The 23,421-nt window shown below is 41.6% G+C and overlaps 1 protein-coding gene across 3 annotated transcripts in view; it reads left to right on the forward strand.

The window, feature by feature from the left end:
• Positions 1–23,421, forward strand: part of MIPOL1 (mirror-image polydactyly 1) — a 226,149-nt gene that overhangs the window by 164,171 nt on the left and 38,557 nt on the right. For all 3 annotated transcript variants that reach the window (XM_063117821.1, XM_063117822.1, XM_063117823.1), the window contains one exon: positions 22,082–22,312. In XM_063117821.1, coding sequence (XP_062973891.1) covers positions 22,082–22,312 — 231 coding nt within the window. The remainder of the gene's footprint in view (positions 1–22,081; positions 22,313–23,421) is intronic.

Raw genomic sequence — 23,421 nt, forward strand, 5'->3', positions numbered from 1 at the left:
TATGTAGTAGGATTTATAGGAAAATAAAATGATCACACTCAGGATTGGATCCAAATTTAAGCTGGATCAACTGTGCTGGTGGAACTGGGTTCTATTGCCCTGTCCTTCCCATGGCAGCCCCTCTGGCCCCCTGAAAATGCTACACAGAGAGTGAGGAGACCCTGCTGAAAGGGGTGAGCTGTGGTGTGGCAGAAGGGGGAACCCCCACCAGCAGGCAGAGGAATGTTCCACAAGCAAATCCCTTCCTCTTGTGGAAGATTGGTCCTGGATCCAACCCACAGAAATTAAGCGAAGTTTCAAGCCTGCCAATACATTATTTAGCTTTAATTTAATACTGTGTTCTTTATTTAATATTACACTATTTCCTTTTGTTCATACCATTTTGGAGGAAAGTTTGAAGTATACAAATGAGAATTGATTGCTGCAATAACTTGTACGCACGCGCGCACACACACACAGACACACGGAATACAAAAGATATCTGGGCTTGACAATCTTGTTTTTTGTGCTTCAGATTGCCTGCTCCACAAAAGACCCATCAAGTGTGTATGGGGTGGGAGGCTAAAGGCGAGGAAGGAATTGTCTTTTTCAGCTTTGCCATAAAGAAGAGGTCTTTGTTTACCTACTCTGTGCCGTGGGACACAATGTGATATGTCTCGATTTATTCTCTTCATATGAAAGAGCCTAACCCCGTGCAACCTGATATGGCACAATTTAAACGGGGCAGAGAAAAAGTAAGGATATGCCAAGTGTGCTGTTTGCATTCCATTATTTAAAGAAAATCAGTGTCCACTTATGATGATGCCCTTTTATGTGTTCTCGTTTTATTTAATAGTGTATTATTTATTTAATATTATATTATTTTCTTTTGTTCATACCATTTTGTAGGAATCTGTTTGAAGTATACAAATCTGGTCTTGCAAAAAAAAAAAAAAGTTAGTCTGCGTATTAACAGCCTTGGATTCTATTCATTATCAATGCACCTGCACTAAATCCCTGATTCAATGCATATTTCTGTGCAAAATGCACATTAAAATACACAGTTAGATGCTCCATGGCTGCAAAAAGGAATGGAGGGAAGAGAAGGAAGATCAATCTCCTTCTGACCACCGCAGATAGGAAGGTGTTTTGTTTTTAATTACTACAGGGGTTTGAGTGTTTATTTTCTGTCAGTGAGATTGCTGGAGTAGAACTAGAAATTCCAAGGAGGACAAGGGGATCCCTACCCTTTGTTTCCCTTGCAATTGCTAAGTCAGAGACTGCAGGGGAGAATCGGCAGGAAGAGGGGCAACCCTCCCCATGATCACTGATTCTCCCTTGCAAATGCCTCTTCTTCTTCTTCTTCTTCTTCTTCTTCTTCTTCTTCTTCTTCTTCTTCTTCTTCTTCTTCTTCTTCTTCATCATCATCATCATCATCATCTCTTTCTTGCTCATGGAGGTTTTTCTAGATGGACATGACAGGCTTTGTCAAGTCACACTGTCTTTTACGGATTCAGGAATTTCCTGACAATTGAGCATGTTTTAATTATGACTGCTTTCTGGATGTTGGGGTGGATGTATTTTGGTAGGCCCGGTTTCTGAAGGTTTTCTGTAAAAAATTGTTGTGACTGATGTAATTGGCTATGGGGTGGTATAGAATTGTAATAAATCATAATTTGGGTCAGAATGTGAATGGTTGGTCCTGTTTCACAGCAATTCCAGGAACCTGAGGCTTAATTCCAAAAGCCAGGAAAGAATGATCTGCTATATTCTGGGCTTTCCTTAGGGAGAAAATTATACTCATCATTTCACAGAATAGTAGAGTAGGAAGGGGCCTATAAGGCCATTGAGTCCAACCCCCTGCTCAATTCAGAAATCCACCTTAAAGCACACCTGACAGATGGTTGTCCAGCTGCCTCTTGAATGCCTCTGTTGTGGGATAGCCCACAACCTCCCTAGCTAACTGGTTCCATTGTCGCACTGCTCTAACAGTCAGGAAGTTTTTCCTGATGTCCAGCCAGAATCTGGCTTCCTGTAACTTGAGCCCATTATTCTGTGTCCTGGGTTGATCGAGAAGAGATCCTGGCCCTCCTCTGTGTGACAACCTTTTAAGTATTTGAAGAGTGCGATCATGTCTCCCCTCAGTCTCTACTGCAAGCCATTACAAGAGCTTAGCAGGTATCCCAATACTTGGACTTCCAGCTAAGGAGGGGAATAAATGAACCAACGTCAAAATTGTACAGTTGTATGCTGTAATTTATTGCTTCAATTAATACTTATATTTGGACGAATATTATCATGTTTAACCCTATCCTTTGGAATTATTTTTTAAGACTTCCACCCACTCCTGCCAGAAAGTTTCTATCAAGAATATTTCAACACATGAGCCATCACTGCTGGCGTAAAGAAAAAAGGAAAGCCCAGGAATATCTCCGTTTTGACCAGTCAGTTCTTTGTAAACGGCTTTTTTGATATGCCAAACTGGCTTTTAGCACTTCCCTTCCTTAGTACCTTGACAGACATACCACAAGTAATGTCTTGATTCTTGCTAAAATACCAAATGTCCAAAACTCGCTTTTATACTGAAATCCCAATCAGATGATTGTTCTCTATATTCTGTAGTCAAAACTGAATTAAAAGGACAAGTTAAAAGCTCACACCCATCTCACAGCACCGTTTTTCTCATGACTAAAAACTGAAATGTATACCCACAGTATTTCCTATTTGCTGGTATCGACATGATATGGAAATCCAGCAAGTAAGTGCACTGAGAGGTCTTATGGACTGTATTTAAAAAAGTAAGAAAGAAAGACATTTAAATGTTTGCTAACAAACACTAGCTGTTGAGTGACAACCAGAGTACCTTTCCTTGAAGTCTTTAACAGATTTCAAATTTGGAGTTGTCTTTTATAGATTCTTTTAAGCAGTGTGATCAGATAGTAAATTATGCTATTGGCTGCTGGCTGCTTTTGTTTCCCTGTCCCTATTTTCCCTATTTTGTTTTGTTTGCTTGGGGACTCTGTTTTTAACTGCGTGTTGTGAGGTTGGAACCTCAGATTTGTTCATATTGGTTTTATGTGGTATTTCATTTACTTGCATTAGAAAAAGCTTCTTTAAGCCTGTTCTCTGGGAGGATAATAGTAAGAAAAAGAGCCCTGTTTTGAAGCAGACCAGTGTGAAGTCACAATAGGTTGCCCACTGTTACAAGATAGAATATAACAATAGTATCTCAAAAGCTTATCTATGTTTAACCACTAGTGGTATTAAAACTAATGATGTTGTAGCTAATACAAGTAATCTTATCTGATCTTTAGGTTTCCAGGGTGGGGCTCGGTGACCCCAGGTTTTTCTGAATGGCCTCTCCTAAGACGTTATGTTTCACAGGATTTTTGTGACCTTAGCCAGATTTACAGAATTATAAAGAAGAAAGCAGTTGTTCTACATATGACTTCTTACAGATGGTATGCAGAAACTGGGGTGATGGGGCTTGGAGAATTATCATGAGATCCATATGTAGTTTTTCACATCAGACAAAAATACATGTGAGTTTTTCACCATGTTCATATGCAATGTATCACAGGTTCTGAAGCAATAGCCAGCCATGCCTTCCTGCTGCCTATGTTTGCAGCAGTGGTATGTAAGACCATCAGACAGGATGATTTATATGCAAATATCATGCTCATTCCTACACAGAATTGTCCTTGGTGTAAGAATTTTGTAACATGTGGTCCGACTCTAAATAGCTTGTGGACTCACTTAAAAAAAATATGGTGGCTAAACTGTGAAATCACAGTTCCTTCGAAAAGCAAAATTATTAAATACCAAACTTCATGAGCCAAAGTTGAAATGTTTTGGTCCTGTTGAATTTGTAGAATACAGTCCTAAGTAGGCTTTAGTTTTTGTATTTTCTTGATTTGCCACTTCCAAAGCTGGGCAGGACAGGAGGTGGCAGGCAGATGTAAAAAGCCTTAGAGATCTTACATACATGCCCCTCTCCACTGAAACATATGGGGGAAATTATCTAACTCAGCTAAGGTAATCAGTTATGATTCATCGCTAATGTATAGCCATCAGTACTAGTAGTCATTGATAGCCTTCTCCTCCACGAATTTGTCCAATCCCCTTTTAAAGCCACCCATCACTACCATCTGTAAGAGAAGACCCTGTCTGGCCAACCATAAGAGAGGACACATGGCCACTGAAATGCTAGCTCCAGGCTGACATAGCTGACTGGTGCAGTCACAGGGCCTTTGCAGGAATAGAATGACTTTGGATCCTGCAAAACCAAAGCAGCCTCCATTTCGGGGTTATCACCAGCAAGAACATCACTTCTAGGAGATTTCTGCCCACAGACCTCTCCACAGGCATAACTGGAGCTTCCAAGCCACTGACGAAAGGGCATGTCCACCCTATCCTAACCTCTGACAGCCAGCAGATCTCAGGGTTATAATTGCTACCTTCGGCACCCACACTAAACTGTTCCAAGTACATAGCCCCCAGTAAAAATGAAAACGGTGGTTCCACTGAAATCAGTTGAATGTTTTTTGAGGTAAATTAGTCTTTAAGAAAGAAGTTTACTAGAAAACTATAGCACATTTAATGTACAATATCTCAGATGTGTTCAGCAAGAATAAGATATGAAATTATTTATTTATTTATTTATCATATTTATACCCTGCTCCTCAGCCAAAAAAGGCTCTCAGAGCAGCTTACACTTAGCAAAAAAGACAGTCCCTGCCCTCAGGCTTACAGTCTAATAAAGACATGACACACAAGGAACAGGAGTTCAGGAGGGAGGGAGGGGGAGGAGAGAGAGAGAGAGAGTGCAACAGGAGCAGGCCGTGATGTTTCTTCTACCTGCTCCTGTCCCCTTGCTCTTTCTTCTTCCCCACAGGGCCATGATGACAGTTTGCCCTGTGGGGGTGGGGGAAGAGTCCAACAGGAGCAGGCCATGATTTTCTTCTACCTGCTCCTGTCCCCTTGCTCTTTCTTCTTCCCCACAGGGCCAAGATGACAGTTTGCCCTATGGGGGTGGGGGAAGAGTCCAACAGGAGCAGGCCATGATGTTTCTTCTGCCTGCTCCTGTCCCCTTGCTCTTTCTTCTTCCCCACAGGACCATGATGACAGTTTGCCCTGTGGGGGTGGGGGAAGAGTCCAACAGGAGCAGGCCATGATGTTTTTTCTGCCTGCTCCTTTCCCCTTGCTCTTTCTTCTTCCCCACAGGGCCATGATGACAGTTTGCCCTGTGGGGGTGGGGGAAGAGTCCAACAGGAGCAGGCCGTGATGTTTCTTCTGCCTGCTCCTGTCCCCTTGCTCTTTCTTCTTCCCCACAGGGCCATGATGACAGTTTGCCCTGTGGGGGTGGGGGAAGAGTCCAACAGGAGCAGGCCGTGATGTTTCTTCTGCCTGCTCCTGTCCCCTTGCTCTTTCTTCTTCCCCACAGGGCCAAGATGACAGTTTGCCCTGTGGGGGTGGGGGAAAAGTCCAACAGGAGCAGGCCATGATGTTTCTTCTGCCTGCTCCTATCCCCTTGCTCTTTCTTCTTCCCCACAGGGCCATGATGACAGTTTGCCCTGTGGGGGTGGGGGAAGAGTCCAACAGGAGCAGGCCGTGATGTTTCTTCTGCCTGCTCCTGTCCCCTTGCTCTTTCTTCTTCCCCACAGGGCCAAGATGACAGTTTGCCCTGTGGGGGTGGGGGGAAAGTCCAACAGGAGCAGGCCATGATGTTTCTTCTGCCTGCTCCTATCCCCTTGCTCTTTCTTCTTCCCCACAGGGCCATGATGACAGTTTGCCCTGTGGGGGTGGGGGAAGAGTCCAACAGGAGCAGGCCGTGATGTTTCTTCTGCCTGCTCCTGTCCCCTTGCTCTTTCTTCTTCCCCACAGGGCCAAGATGACAGTTTGCCCTGTGGGGGTGGGGGAAGAATCCAACAGGAGCAGGCCGTGATGTTTCTTCTGCCTGCTCCTGTCCCCTTGTTCTTTCTTCTTCCCCACAGGGCCAAGATGACAGTTTGCCCTGTGGGGGTGGGGGAAGAGTCCAACAGGAGCAGGCCATGATGTTTCTTCTGCCTGCTCCTGTCCCCTTGTTCTTTCTTCTTCCCCACAGGGCCAAGATGACAGTTTGCCCTGTGGGGGTGGGGAAAGAGTCCAACAGGAGCAGGGCGTGATGTTTCTTCTGCCTGCTCCTGTCCCCTTGTTCTTTCTTCTAATCAAGAATCAAGTCTCTGGGGTAAAGTGAAAATCCAGGAACTGTACCATGTCTGCAGTCCTATACATATATTGAGAGTAAGTCCCACTATTATTATTATTATTATTATTATTATTTATTTATATAGCACCATCAATGTACATGGTGCTGTACAGAGTAAACTCAATGGGACTTATGTCTGAATAATTATGCAAATAAGGGCACTGTTAGTGTTGGAAAACGTTAAAAAGTTCTTGGTTCTTATAAAGGAAGGTTATTCTGCAAGTATCAGTGGTAATGGTATATATTTTTCTGGATATATCTGTACAACTACATAATGCACATATAAATATCACTCTGTATCAGAAACCTACAGACTGTTACACATACCTACATGCTTCCAGCTTCTGCTCAGGACACACCACAAAATGCACAAAAAGCCAAGCCCTTTGATAGGACTGCATCTATGCAGACTTATCCGACAGAGATTCACAATTTAAGGATTTAATTTAGGCATATCTCAGACTACAACATACATCCAGTGAAGTGAATAAACACATTAACAGGGCCGGCTGACACTCAGGAATAATCTACTAGAGAACAGATCAGAAGAGGAAACCACAGTCACCTATAGTTCCTAGTTAAGACCACTGTGGTTTGAGTGAGGGGAATGTTTATTACACTATATGTGTTAATCAACTCACCGTTGCAATTACTTCTATTATCACCCGATGACATTTTGTGAATGGCATCTGTTAAGCTAATCATCACTGTCTGTATTTCTTTACATTTCAGTTCCCTAAGACAACAGTTTACATCTCGCCCATCCCACCCCAGTACGTACATATATAGATCTGCCAATTTGTGGTTTACACTTCATGCCATCTGGTGAAGTGGACAATGTCCATGAAAGCTTAGGCCAGAATAAACCTGTTAGTCTTCAAGGTGCCACAAAATTCTTTGTTGTTTTTGTTGTTTATATTACTTATACACATGATAAATGGGGTAACCTAGAACAGTTTTATAAGAACCTAGTTGTTGTGAGGGGGGCATGGCTCAGACGTAGCGTGAATATTTTGCATGTAGAAGGCCCCAGGCTCAATCCCTGACATCTCCAAGGAGGGCTGGAAACATTTCTGCCTGAAACCCCAGAGAGTTAGTGTTGACAGTACTGGGCTAGATGGGCCCGTGGTCTGATTCACTGTAAATCTGCTTCCTGTGCTCCTAATAAAGCCTGTACAATCACTTGCTTCGTTTGTGCAGTTTACGGGTTATAAACCCAAGAAATATTCACAATGGAGAAATTGAGCAGGAATAGACAAGCACAGAGTTCTGGAAAAACGTGTCATCCGCATTCATCACTGAGCTTGAAATACTGGCAAAAGCACTGGGGGAGTTCCAGACAAACATGTAACATGTATTCATCTTTGCATGTACACTCAGGGGTAGCACTCCGCTGTACTTCTTCCGTAAGTACCTGCTTTGACCTTAGGTCATCTTTGGAGTCTTTCCTTTCAGTTTCTACAAGAAAGGGGCCCTTCTCAGTTGTGTCACCTATTTATGGAATATCCTCCCCAAGTAAGCTCATCTGGCATCTACATGGTTATCTTTCCAGAGCCAGACAAAGACCTTTCCTTTCTCCCGGGCATTTCAGAAACTTCATTTTTAGATTTTATGGCTCTTTTTATATATTGTTATATTCATCTATTCCTGTGCTGTTTGTTGTTTTGTATAGTATTGTATTCTTTTCACTGTATTGTATTTCATTTCATTTATTTTATTGTTTATGATCTACCCGGAAAACAGTTGTTATTGGGCAGGTTCAAAATATAGTATATCAGTAAATAAAATACTTTGAGATTTCATGATATTAAATGGTATAAATAAATATACTATTGGATTTACAAGCAGGTTTATAAGTAAGGACTTGCGATCAGGCTGCAAGTCTACGAGAGTTTTTTTGGTTTTAGTCTTATAGTTTTCCCTCAGCACCATCTTTTACTTTACAAGTATTGAACCCTCAGACTCATTTTTAAGCTCCGAAGGAGCTTGTGCTTGAAGGTTTCGTTGAGAACCAGCGCAAAGGAACCTGGCTGCGGGGTGGATGTGTGTGCTATTTTTTCAGGGACATGTTTTTCAGGGAGTTTGCTTTTTGTCTTAAAACTTTTAAAGTATGTGGATGTGTTTTAACGGCCTCAAAAATTCTCCGAACCTGTCATGGCCGACTGCTACTGAATATACAAATAAAAGAAACTACCTTAAAACAACATTAGCATTTTGACATATGCCCACAGAAGCCAAGCAAGTCAGAGTGATCCCATTAGCTCAATGTGATCCCATTAGTTGAATTGTTCAGTCTGCCTCCTTTCATCTAAGGAACAGTTCTCACATTCCATTTGTCAGTACTTGATGAGGCAGGCTGCTGAAATTCTTCTTCTCCATAGTAGAGTCACTCACTCTTGTATGTTTTACCTCTCCCTGCCCCCTTCCCCAGACCTCCTTATTAAGGTCGTCTTTAGTTTGCCCCACATCTACATTTGATTAACTGATCTGAATGATATTTTATCGTTTAATTCATGTTTGCAATTCTTTGTGTGTCCCAGACCTGCATACAGCTCTTAACAATCTCATTAATTCTGCTGCTTTGACAAAGCACTCCTTTCATGCCAAAAAACCATATCTGAGGTTGAAGACTTTTACTGCCTTTGCCCTTTAGATTCTTTCCCTTTTCTCAGAATGGTTTCCTTAGAATCATTTGCCTTCTCGGGAATACACAGAGTGCGTCAGAGGCCAAACAACTTATGGAAAAGTTCACCGCCCAGTCACAATTTCTCCTGAATAGTGCATCTCAACATCCTCCATTCCTTACCAGAACAGTTGTTTCCCTGCAGCAGGAACAAAATGCACTGCGTTCAATGGAAGTGTTTGCATTCGGAAGCATGGAGTGATAACCTTCAGAGCAAATAAGGTGAAATTGCGATCACTGAAATAACGTTAAAAGTTGAAGTGGTATGAAGCAAACAGCTTCTAATTTAAAGTAAATTTTAAATATATATATATACATCTACTTTTTCCTAGTGATCGTCATTAATTTCTCTCCCTGCCAAGGCAAACATCAGGTTCATTTCCAGGAATCCAGAATTCTTTTCTTTTTCCATTGAGAATATCCATTTTTGGCTCCTTGAACTTGACTTTTTTTTTTTAGTAGACTGTGTCCTTTGTTGTTGTTTTTATTTGTTATTTGATTCGGATGCGACGGGAAGTACTCTTGAGCGATCTTTGTGAGCTACGTTTCAACTTTATTCCAAGACATACTGTTGGCCCAAAATATGTCACAGTGAAGCCTTAAACATAATGCAGAATGTATGTGACTGGTAAAGAAGCAATGGCAGGTTTTCAAATTAGAGGCAATTCACACACTGGACAGGCATGTAAGTTGTACACACTGGGCTTGCATACCCTCCCCCATTGCATGCATAACCTTTGATGTGAACCAGAATTTATATGCGTGGATGCCTATGTGAATAGGCCTGACTCGCTGTCCACCCTTGTTTACAGTGGTTGGTTGGGAAAGTGTTGGGACCCAGCTAGGAAGGAATAGCTGGCCAAAGAGGAGTCTCTCCTTAGTTGAAAAAAGGGTGCCTTCAGGAGAGGGGCAAGTCCCTGCCTGTGTTGGTTCCTGGTTTTTCAGGGCCGCTGGGCAACATTGTTTCAATGGGCCCCCTTCTTTACGCTCTCACCATCATTGTCACCTCCTACTATTACTCTTCCTCCTCTTTCTCGTCACTGCTACCGCTTGCTTGCTTGATAGGCAGAGAACCAGAAGGCAAGTGGGCAGTGCAAAATCTATCAATGATAATGAAAGCATATCTAGAAAACCAGCTCAGCATGAACTAAAATACTAAAATAAAATCATATTAAAATGAGAAGATTGCTGCGCGGTTAACTTCCCTAAGCACAATGCAAATCCTTCTTCAGTTAAGTGAATTTGTCTTTCATTTATTAAAACTTAAAAACATAACCATCAGATAAAAGGAAAGACTTCCTCACACAGAGCATAGTTAAACTATGAAATTCACTACCACAAGGTGTAAATAATAATAATAATAATAATAATAATAATAATAATAATAATAATAATAATAATTTACATTTATATACCACCCCATAGCCGAAGCTTTCTGGGTGGTTTATAAAGATTAAAACATATACTGAACATTAAAAATCAATATACAAAATTTAAAAGCATAAAAACAAACACCATACAAAGACAATATACATTTAAAACAACTGTGAACTCTAGCAAGGCCAAAATATAGACCTGGGGTCAATTAAAAACTTAGCATATGCTGTTAAATGCCCGGGAGAAGAGAAAAGTCTTGACCTAGCACCAAAAAGATAACAATGCTGGTGCCAGGTGGGCCTCGCTGGGGAGATTGTTCCATAGTTGCGGGGCCACCACTGAGAAGGCCCTCTCCCTTGTTGCCATCCTCCGAGCTTCCCTCAGATTAGGTACCCGGAGGAGGACTTCATGGCCACAAGTGTGGAAGGTTTTAAAGTGGGGTTGGATAAATTCCTGGAGGAGAAGGCTATGGCTATGTGCTACCTCCAGTATCAGAGGCAGTAAGCCTATAGACATCAGTCGCTGGGGAACATGGATAGTAGGGGGCTGTTGCACCTGTGTCCTGCTTATGGGTTCCTGATCAACAGCTAGTTGGCCACTGTGCAAACAGAGTGCTGGAGGGCTCTTCTTATGTTCTTGTAGTTTCATAGTTTTGGGTGGGAAAATGAAACAGTAGAGCTCTTGTTACAGAATTTCCCTTTTTAACTGAAGGAATGCCAGGGCGGGGGGAGTCTCTTCCCTGAAACTAACTTTTGTTTTAAAGAATCAATTTGCGCAATAGATAGTTTTGAAGTCTAATGAAGCCAAACATAATTAATACTAAGGATGTAAGTTACAACACTGTTCATATTATTTTAGGTCTTTATTCGCTGTAAAAGTAAACTTGGTAAAAGGTGACTTTTTCTAAGCTTTCTCCTCTAGGGGCATCATGCCTTTCTGAATCATACTTTTGTCTTCCAGGCAGCCTTCGCTTTATAACAGCTTTTAGCCCAAGTTATTGCAATTCTTTTTGCATAAAACAGGTCATTCGAAGTTCATCTGTAGGTGGGGCAGAAAAGGTGGATTGGGGGACAGTTCTAATAGATCCATTTCAATAATTAAGTCATGCATATATATTTTTTCTTCAACAAAACCTGTAAGTCAGGTTTAGCCAGGTGGGAACTGTTTTTATGGCTGTTATCTTTGTCAAACGGAATATTATGAAAATAAGGTATTACTGTGCATATTTTAACTCTTCATTAAACAGAGGAATCACACTGCTATCTATGAAATGATCATTTGGGGGCATACTATCAAAAACCCAACAGGGTGTCTATTGATTACCTCTGTACTATCCCTATATAATGTTTTTTGAAACTTCCTTTTAGAAATCATCCAGCAAAGCAAACAAATGAGGATAATATCAACAGCATATGATCAAGGCAATATGTTCTTGCATTAATTAATATAAACACTTGGGAGAATATTTTTGGACCCAACTTTTGGAATTGATTTTGAAACACCTGACTCATTCTTTCCTCCAAGATTCTGCAAAGAACCTTTTAAATCCAAGAGACATAAGTACTTCTGCAATCTTGGTGGGTGGGGTGGGGGGATTGCCTCTATACAGAATAATGGAGGCTGGTGGCTCTTATGTTAGTGGGGCGGTAAATCCTCTCCAGCTTTCAGTCAGAACCAGTCAGAACTCTAAAGGAACAATCCAAGGTCCAGAGCCTCCACTGATACAGAATAATAACTGCTTTGTTATTCTTTGGAATGGAAGATTTCTTTCATTCTAGGATGCTAAGGAGGACTAAAGCAAGAATGACCAAGAAGCCACAATATTGTTGTTTTAAAGAATCATGTAGTTTGTTCAAACATCTCTCTGTTCTTAGTGGATGAGGGAAATGATGCGCCTTTCTTCTTCTCTGTTTCCCTATCATAGCCCCAAAGGGTTACATTTCATGCAGGCTAGTGTAACTTTAGATGTACTTTGCCCAGGAAACAATCACTGCTATTGAGTTACACTGATTTCTTTGATAAAGATGCAGAAAAGGCAAGTAGAAAGGGGAGAGGATAATCTTTATGGGGGCAGAGAGAGATTTAAATGGGTAGGGTGTTTCAGGGATAAACAAAGATGATTGAAAAGGGTGGTATGATGGAGCTGTAGAGAACCACGAACAATGTGGATTAGATGCTAAATGGGGAAGCCCATCCAAAATCTCAGAGTCACAACTCTAAACTGAAAGACAGCAGATTTAAGACAACAGGAACAAGAACTTCTTCACACAACACGTAATAGGATTATGGATATTGCAGTAGCCATAAGGACAAGAAGAGATGTACTGGATCAGACCACAGGCCTATCTAGTCCAGCATTCAGTTCACTCAGTGGCCAAACGGCTGTCAATGGAGAACCCACAAGCAGAACATGAGCGCAACAGCACCCTCCCACTGGTGTTCCCCAGCAACTTGTATACAGGGGCATACTTAAGATAGTATATAGCCATTGTAACTAGTAGCCATTGATAATTGTATTCTCCATGAATTCGTATCATCCCCTTTTAAAGCCATCCAAGTTGATGGCCATCGCTATATCTTGTGGGAGCGAATTCCATAGTTTGATTATGCATTGTGTAAAGAAGTATTTCCTTTTGTCAGTCCTGAATGTCCCACCATTCAGCTTCATGGGATGACCTCAGGTTCTAGTATCATGAGAAAGGGGGAAAATTTTCTTTACACCATGCATAATTTAGTATGCCTCCATAACATCTCTCCTTATTCACCTTTTTTCTCCAAAGATCTTGTCTTGTACATGCTATTTATTTATTTATATTTATATATATTGTAAACTACCCAAAGGGCATTAACCAGTTGGGTGCCACATAAATCTAATAAATAATAATAAATAAATATATTGGATCTGAATTTCCTCAAGCTTTGAGTGGATCCATTGAAACCAGTGGGGCAAGTACATCATGGCTAATCTAAGTCCCATTTATTTCAATTCTAAGTGTGGATCTAACCCAATATATGTATACCTTGCTTTGTCAGGGCAAGCCCTGACAAAGAGACTTTGACGGATAAACACCTAATACAATACACAATGATCCAGTGGCTTGGATGATATTTTGGGCCTGAATCAACCCATCACATGGAGCAGAGTGGGGGTACACCTATTTCCTCTGCCCCATCCCTGTCCATGAGCAATGTGCGGAAGGCTGCAGGCTGGGCTATTAGGAATATAAAGGAACAGGCCAGTGACCCCCCCCCCACACACACACGCACAATGGGGAACATGTGAATGGGAATGATCAAACAGGACTAATCAATCAGAAGAAATATGCACAATTTCTAAAGCCATTTCCTTGTCGATGAGATGTCTGCCTTTTCTCTTCCGAGAACCTTAGCTGAAAGGAAGCAGCAATGAGAGCATGGATTCTGCACACATTAGGTTGGCACCAAAGCTTCCCTTCCTTCCATGGAAGACCTAGGGATGTTCAAGCTTGCTGAAATTCTCCAAATTCCACTTCGAAGCTTGGTTTGGCTTACTCCTGTTTTTTTGTTGGTGACATTTTTCATTCTGCTCAGGCAGGGAAATTGCACGTTTTTCAAAAGTGCACACTTTGCCCCCATAGACTAAAGTGTGAGTATTATATTTTTTGGAAAATATGCTGTGTGGTGTGTGTGTGTTTTAAAAAATGCAATTTTTGTAATGCAATCTGAAGTTTGGAAATTTGCAAACATTTTTTGGAAAAAATGTGGTCCTGTTCACATTCGGGGTTATGAATGGGACAAGTTTAGACAATTTATGAACTGAAATAAAATTCTTATACATCACTAGGAAGGATTAATTCTGTTGTAGAATGGGGATTTTTGGAGCCAATGTATTGATTATATTCAACAAGACGTACATTAAGGAATTAATTTCCACGTATAAGACAAGGAAGGGCAGACTATAAAGGACACAGCAGCTGATGCAAGGGGATTGAAGGCCACTTACCTAAACTTAAGCTTCTTACAGCATATAATTGCCTTGTTTTTATTTATCTTTGATTTGGCCCCTTAAATCTCATTGATTTTGATGGGAACTTAGTCTAGATCCAACTCATTATGTGCTGCTGCTTTGCCAAGGAAATATGGGCTTTTAAAAGATATCACTTCATTCTTTTATAACTACAATATTTTCACCTACACACACATGGCTTGAGCTGAATATCCTGTACCCAAAACATGAGCTGAAACGCATTCCTTCAAGCACTTTGCATCAGGGCTATATAACGGCAGAACAAATTTTGCACGGTGAGGGAAGATAAAGTTTCTTTTAAGAGTTCTTTAACATATCGGTTTGATAACATCCAAAACACCTTTACTGCCATTAAATATTTACCAAGACTTGGCTTTTCGGAGAGGGGCAGTTCAGCACAGTGTGCTTGGCTCCATGCAATGCTATTGATTAGCTATCAAAAGGACATAGTTAATGAATAACTTGAGATACTACTGAGCACTCCACATTCTTTTCTGGTCAAGTCTCTCTCTCTCTCTCTCGGCTGTCTATACAGCTTATTTGCCCCGCAATGGCTGCACGGTGGCATTGCACCAGTTATACGACGCAGCCACCACCTCCCAGCTACCGCAGGACTTTCCCCCGAAGCTCTGCATTTAAAAAGTTGGGGACTTAACCCAACTTTTCCCCTTGAAGTGAGGTCACCACAGTCCTTCCACCATGTGACCTTGCTCTGGTGTAGAGCTGGGGACATTCTCCGGGTGGACGGTGACCACTGATTGATCTCCAGAAGCAGGGCAGGGGGCAGGCTTGAATACCTGGATGGCCACCAGAAAACTCCATGCTCCCTCCTGCCTTGGGGATTTCCCGCCCCCATCCCGCAGCAGTGAAACCACAGGGTTTTCTCTAAAGCGGTGGCAAAGTGGCACTGTGAAAGCAACCTCTCTCTCTCTGTGTCTCTATCTCTCGCGCGCCTGAAGATGACCTAAACTAAAGTCAGTTGGAACTGACACTAACCCTGCCACAGATTGCTCAAGAATACCTGCGGTATGAACAAAAGGTTCAGACAAATTGGACTGATCAATGCTTAAGCAATCCATTCTAGTGACTGTTGTCATCACGGCTGGACTTTAGAATGGAGCATGTTTACATTTAATTAGAAAGAGCACACAATTTTACATTGCACAGTGGCTATCAATATCGAATTGGAATTGATTTCCGCTCCATCTCCTCAATCGAGAGCTCCTTCTCGCTGGTTTTTAGAAGCAGCTTGCAAAAATGAGCCGTATAAATTTTAGAGCAGGGCAAACATATTCCCTGGGGACGATAATAAAAGTAAATGGCATATAGTGCGGCCGTTAAGTGGAGCTTGTTTTGAGGTGAGTCAAATGCCTGAGTTGCGTTTCAGCGCTGAGCTGTGTTCTCTGTTATCAGAGAAGTGTCACTTTTAACTGAATGGGCACTTCACAGAATTCTTCACTTTGCAAAAAAGCAGTACAGTTACTCCTTTACGCATCTTTTTATAAGATATGCCAAGGTGACATCATGCTGTCAGAATGTTTTTGAACCAAAGTCCTGCTTTGCATTTTGTTTTGTTTTGTCCCCTTTACATTCTACATCAAATTAGGATTGTAACTCCGTTGAGTCTTGATCTTCTCATACACACTAATTCTTAACGAACATCATGGGATACTGCCTTTTGAATCTAAATTTGTTATTCTATGCCTGATTACTAAGAAGTAAGATTAACTGTGTTCAAGGAGGGAGGGTGGTTGCTCCCCTTCTGGAATAGCAGCAGCCCAATGGTAAAGTACATGTCCCAGGTTCAATACTTGGCAACTCCAGAGAAGGCTGGGAAAGAATCCTTCCTGAATCCTTGCTGCCAATCAGTGCAGACAATACTGAGCTAGATGGATCAGTGGTCTTGATTTGCTATAAGGCAACTTCTTATGTGTCTGTTCGCAGGAAAATGTGCATAAGGTTGCAGTCCCGAATAACATTAAATCCACTCTAGTTTAACCATATATGGCAAGTTCTATACTGTCATTAGACTGAGGACCAAATGACTTTTAACTCGGGGCCAATTATGATCAGCCCTGCAGCACGAGGGGAAGTTACTCCCTCCCCAGTTGCAATTTGGACAAAAACTCCCACCTTCGGCCCACTGCAAACATGGTTATGAGGTTTCGTAGCCATGTTGTGGTCAGGTGGGGGATATTCCTCCAGATTGTGACTGGAGAAATAAGGGATAAGGCTCCCCCTCCTGACATGCTGTGGCCCCCTCCATGCCTGTAATTAATTAAAGGAAAAACATGGGCATAGCTGCACACTGCACATTTAGCAGAATGTGTTGTTTGACCCTGAGCCACTAGAGTTCTGAAGTGAAAGAATAAACTTCACCACTTCAGACTGTGAGGAGATGGTCACATTTTTTTAATGCTTCCCTACCCCACCCATCGAAAAAGCCCTGGCAGTAGAAAACTACCAGAAATGGAGTGGATAGCATAGTGACGCATCTGAGCGATAAAAATAAAATAAAAACCCTAAACATACATGGCTGCAGGAGAGACCAAATTGAACAGGATTTTTTCTATGCACCTTCATGTGGCACAAACATAAGCCAGAAGCCTTTCAACTCATGGATGTTCTGAAAATCAAGCTATTTACTTAGCTTCCCTAATGCTGGATATATAGCATGAACCTATACTTCTTTATATAGGATTGCAACATTAAAAACTGAATTCTAGTCTTCAGTTTATGGAACTTTTAGTGCTCTCTGGGAACCTTAAAAGTGAAGCAGTTATAGCTTCCCCTTCTACCTTTACTATTGCTTTGAAACGCTGGAGTATATTATTTTTTTTTGCCATTTCTGATGAAATACAAGTCAATAGATTTTATCTGCTACTCTTCCAGTGATGATTTTCCTTCCCCCCACACCCAAGCCTCTGCTTTGTGGATTTTCTGTATCTCTTTATACATTATTTATAATTTCAAAATGTCCTTATTTAATTGAATAGGTACTTCGCCCCATTTTCAAACAACCTCAGGTGGTAGGTGTAATGACATACCAATACTCTGACCTTTAACTTTTGGATTCCTATTAAATCAGCCATATTTTACTTATGCATGTGGGGTGGGTTTTAATTTCTTTATGATAGGTGTGTGTGTGTGTGTGTGTGTGTGTGTGTGTGTGTGTTTTCTGCAGAAAGGAAAGATGGGGGACTCTGCCAACGCTCTTTGACACAGAGTTAAAGGAGAAAGATTTCATAAACTATCCATTTGGAAACGAAATAATAACAATATAAGATTCCCCATTCAGTCATTAAGCTCAGGGTTATCTTATGTAAATTACTGTGTGTCAGTCTAACCTACTTTATTTATTTATTTATATTTATTTATTATATACTAGCTGTACCCTGCCACGCGTTGCTGTGGCTCAGTCTGGTTAAATTGAAAAGAAAGAAAAGACAAAGCGGATGTTTCTAATATGTTTAATTTCACAATGCTTGTGGATATACAATATTTTTAGTTGTTCCATTGTCTGTGTAGATATAGACATTGTCTGGTTTGCCGACTCTAGAACACGCAACATATAATTGTCCATGTGAGAAGCAATCTGTGTCTAGATCTAAACCGCACAATTCTAAAGATTGGCCCTGAGCTTTGTTGATGGTGATTGCAAACGCCAATCGAATTGGGAATTGCAATCTCTTAAATTGAAATGGCATATCAGTTGGAATCATAGGAATGCGAGGAATGAGGACATCTTCACCTTTGAAAGGTCCTGTCAAGATTGATATCCGACTATAACAATTGCCGCTTCGTCTATAGTTGGAGCATTGAATCTTCGCACATGTTCTCCAGCAGGCGTTTTGTCAGCATGAATAACAATCTTGTGTGTATCAGATGGCATCATGTCAATTGCTGTTTTGAACAAATGTACTAAATTGTTTTTTTCGTGAAGTAGCTGTTGCAGTTTTGAAACGATGGACCTTTTTATGCCGGTATAAATTCCGCAGCGTGCATTCAATTCATCATTGCCATCACCAATGAAATACATTTGTAGGAATTTTTGTTGACTATCTTGAAACGAAGGAAGGAGCCGGCTTTATGATAAATTTGTCCTTTGACTTTGAAAGTTGGCATAAATGGAGCTGTGATGATTTCTGCGCCGAACGACGTCATTTGGAAGCATGAGTTGTATTTCCTGATGTTAGATAGGAAATGCTTTGATTCTGCGGTATATCCGGCAAGCAAAGTTTGTAATGGCTCTGGTGGTTCTCCAAGTTGAGGCAGTTTAATTTTTCCAGCAGCGCAACACATTCCTTTTGTTTCTCCATTAAATTTAAGAGCCTTGCAATAAGGACACACTTCAGTCATAGTGCCGATGAGAACATGCCGCCTCAAACTATAATCATCAGCTGGGTTGTACCGGAATGCAAGGCGATTGTAATCGTGTGATTGTTTACCACGGAGTCGTGTTTGACGCTGATGTGCTGTTTCTCGTTGACGTCTTTCAGCCGCTCTCAGCCTGTCGCGTTCATTCTGTTGAGAACAAAGCAGATCTGAAGCTGTAGAATGCGATTGCTGTGCTCGCAACCGTGCATCCTCAAGTCTGGCTGAACGTTGCTTGGCTGGTTCCTTGGCACGTATTTGAGGCATTCTTTTTCTTTTTTTCTCGTTTGCTGATGCCCGTTCTTCCTCAGTCTGATTTGCAATTTCTCGTCGCAGTGCTTCCGCTCTGCGAGTACGACAACCTAAGTGTGATCTTCTGCGAGGCATTATTTGGATGAAGTAAAGCAGATTGTTTGGTTTTTAAAAAAGGATGTTTTTACGGTGAGGAGGTTAGTGGAAACTCCTGGCAGTTACCTTTCATCAGAACGTGTAACTGTCACAGGTGTGACATCTATATTCACTCAGCCAATTGTGAGAGAATATGCAAATAGGAGAGGAGGCAGAGGCAGTGGATTGGCCTACTGGTTTGCGATATCACAATGACTTATAAGAGCAAATAGGAGAGAACATGCAAATAGGAGAGAAGGCAGAGGCAGTGGATTGGCCTACTGGTTGGCGATGTCACAATGACTTATAAGAGCAAATAGGAGAGAACATGCAAATAGGAGAGAAGGCAGAGGCAGTGGATTGGTCTACTGGTTGCCGATGTCACAATGACCTATAAGAGCAAATAGGAGAGAACATGCAAATAGGAGAGGAGGCAGAGGCAGTGGATTGGCCTACTGGTTGGTGATGTCAAAATGATTAGCAGGACTGGTTTTGAGGAGGCCTATTTCTTCGATTTTAAGACAAACCTTTGACCCCATAGAGAACATAGTTACATAACAACGCTCGCGTATTCGAACGCAACGCTGTGTCAAAATTTCAAAGCAATCGGTGAAGAACTTTCGGAGATATAAAAGCATGTTTTTACGGTGAGGAGGTTACTGGAAACTCCTGGCAGTTACCTTTCTTCTGAACATGTAACTGTCACAGGTGTGACATCTATATTCACTTAGCCAATTGCGAGAGAATATGCAAATAGGAGAGGAGGCAGAGGCAGCGGATTGGCCTACTGGTTCGCGATGTCACAATGATCAGCAGGACTGGTTTTGAGGAGGCCTATTTCTTCGATTTTAAGACAAACTTTTGACCCCATAGAGAACATAGTTACATAACAATGCTCGCGTATTCGAACGCAACGCTGTGTCAAAATTTCAAAGCAATCGGTGAAGAACTTTCGGAGATATAAAAGCATGTTTTTATGGTGAGGAGGTTACTGGAAACTCCTGGCAGTTACCTTTCTTCAGAACGTGTAACTGTCACAGGTGTGACATCTATATTCACTCAGCCAATTGCGAGAGTACATGCAAATAGGAGAGGAGGCAGAGGCAGCGGATTGGCCTACTGGTTGGTGATGTCACAATGATCAGCAGGACTGGTTTTGAGGAGGCCTATTTCTTCGATTTTAAGACAAACCTTTGACCCCATAGAGAACATAGTTACATAACAACGCTCGCGTATTCGAACGCAACGCTGTGTCAAAATTTCAAAGCAATCGGTGAAGAACTTTCGGAGATATAAAAGCATGTTTTTACGGTGAGGAGGTTACTGGAAACTCATGGCAGTTACCTTTCTTCTGAACGTGTAACTGTCACAGGTGTGACATCTATATTCACTCAGCCAATTGCGAGAGAATATGCAAATAGGAGAGGAGGCAGAGGCAGCGGATTGGACTACTGGTTCGCGATGTCACAGTGATCAGCAGGACTGGTTTTGAGGAGGCCTATTTCTTCGATTTTAAGACAAACTTTTGACCCCATAGAGAACATAGTTACATAACAATGCTCGCGTATTCAAACGCAACGCTGTGTCAAAATTTCAAAGCAATCGGTGAAGAACTTTCGGAGATATAACGACAGTAACGAACGGTCTTTTTCATTTTTATTTATATAGATTTATACTGCCCAACAGCCTAAGCTCTCTGCGCAGTTTGCAACTAAAACCATAAAATCCAGATTAAAACTTTAAAATCACATAAAACCAGAATAAATTACAGTCCAGGGAAGGCTTGTTTAAAAAGATATGTTTTTAGGAGGCGTATAAAACTTATTACATTTTCCGCCTCCCGAACTGCACGAGGGAGGGTTTTCCAGAGGGTGGGTGCCGCTATAGAGAAGGTTGTTTGCCAGGTTGTTATGAGGAAAAACATGGGATAACCCCATTTAGGCTGCTCTGGGGAATTCGAAGAAACGATGGGAATAGATCTGTCACAATTAAATAACACAGCCTGAGTTTGGGACTACTCCTAGATTCATCATTATCATTAAAGGCCCAAGTGACTTCTATGGTGAGGAATGCCTATTACCAACTCTGGTTGGTATATGAGCTATGCCCTTTCCTGGACAGGGAGAGCCTGGCCACTGTCGCCCATGCACTGGTAACCTCACATTTAAATAACTGTAATGTGCTTTGTGTGGGGGCAGCTTGTGCTTGATCCAGAAGCTGCAACTGATGCAGAATGCAATAGCCAGGATGCTGAGTGAGGTTCCTGGCTGTGCACATTTTACAGCAATGCTGAAGATCTACAGTGGCTACCTATTAGCTACCGAGGCAAGTACAAGATCTTGGGACCAGGTTACCTAGCACATCACCTTCCTAATACAGACCTGTGGGATCATTAAGATTATTAGAGGAAGCCTTGCTGGTTGTACCACGACCTACAGATTGTCATCTTGCAGTAACCCGGAAGCTGGCTTTCTCTGTGGTGGGGCCCACCTTAGGGAATGACCTCCCCCCCACCCCAGTATTTGGGAGGAGCCAACTGTAGCATGCTTTAGGTGCCAATTAAAGACCCATCTTTTTATCCAGGCATTTTCTGAATGAGTGTGCTGTCCAGTTTGTTTGTTAATTATGATGTTTTGAGTATTGGTTTTAATGTTTTTAGCAGTGTGATAAATGTTTTTATCAACCCAGTGAAACTGAAATAAAAATTTAGAAAAAACTGGAACAGTAGTTACTGTAACGGAGAGCAAAGAGCCGTACAAGATTTTTTGCACATTAAAAACTATATATATACATACAGCATCGTAAAAATGTTGATTTGGTTTTGTGTTAATTTTTAACATACTGTGAAATCATTAGCATCAACATTTCAATTCTTTTACATGGGTTGCTATTTGTATTTGAGAAATATTTTGTCCATGGGATATTTGCACATATTTTCAAAATCTGTTCCAAATGCCATATACCTTTGTATTTAAACCTCTGGACATGTATTGCCCAGCATTGAAACACATACCTTTTCTTTTCCAAGCTTACACCAATCTTTGTCTCAAGAAGTGAATCTTAAAGACCAGTTCAACTCTACCCTTACCACCTATGAAAAAGCTCTGAAGAACAGAGGAGATGTTGTGTCCATGCTGCTGCTTCAAAATGAGGAGCTCACGACCCGGCTTCAGCAAACGGTAGAAGAGAGAGCAAACATGGAATCAGAGTTTCAAAAAGCATTAGGGGCTTCGCAAGAGGCCAACGAGAGACTTCAAAAGTAAGTTCGTTGTCTGCCTTTTTGGAAAAAAAGAAAAAAGCCAGTCGTCAATTAAATGGTTTGTTTGTTCCTCTTCCGGTGACATACAAGATTGAAATAAAAAGATAGAAATCCCTAAACTTTTTTTTTTAATGGGCCCAGTCTTGTTTAAACAGATCATCAGACTTAATAGCAGAGCTATTTCCTTTTAACTTTAGCAACAAAACTATGATTTATTTATTTATTCCCTGTCTGTAACTATTACACTGCATATAGTCCCACCATCTGTGGTAAGGACAGGGTTCTCCTAAAAAAAAGGGGGGGAATCCTTTATTTTTTTTAAAAAAAAAAAGGTTAATGGTTGCTTCACATCTTACAGATCTTACAATCCTAAGGAATTGATGCTTGATAGATCTCAGAGCCCTCTGCCTATCCAAAACCCTGCTGACAGGAGCCAGGCGGTGGGGAGAGGAGGAGGAAATCCTCTGTTTAAAAAAAAAAATCATCTTGTTTGGCCTCTTAGCCCATCTAGATGACTTACCAGGCAGTAGGCAGTGACCATGATGGAGAAGTTCTTGGATCAAGTGGATCCAGGCCTCTCCTCCCTCCCTCCCCTCCCTGCCCACTGGAACACCCCTTCTCAACTTCCCCCATCTTTTCTGAGAATGCTGGTGCTGGTGCATCCTCAGAAGAGCATCTACCGCAGTGCTTTTCCCCTCACTGTGGCGTTTTGCGAAGCTCAAACGTTGGCAAGAATCGTTTTGTGCTGAAAACTAATCCTCCACTCAGATTTTGGAGTTCATATTCTTAAATTTGAACATGGTGGAAATATTTCATTTGAGGCATGCCAAAGAGTTTCAGATGGGATTCACCATTTATATTACGACTGTTGTTTCTGTTCAGCAACAGGTGTTGTTGAATTCTGGCATCATGGGAAGTCAGACTGGCGCGCAGGTGATCCGTGTGCTTCTACAGCATGTGCTGTGGCTTTCCAGCAGGAGACGGAGCATATGTCCGGTGCCGTGTGCCCTGCACAGTATTCCCTGGCACCAGGCAGCAGCAAAAGCAGTTCTGTTATGCCTCTTCATTGCTGTTCTGCAATCCTTGTTGTGTGGCCACCAAAGATTCCT

This window comes from Elgaria multicarinata, chromosome 2 (assembly GCF_023053635.1).
Source record: "Elgaria multicarinata webbii isolate HBS135686 ecotype San Diego chromosome 2, rElgMul1.1.pri, whole genome shotgun sequence".
Lineage (NCBI taxonomy): Eukaryota > Metazoa > Chordata > Lepidosauria > Squamata > Anguidae > Elgaria > Elgaria multicarinata.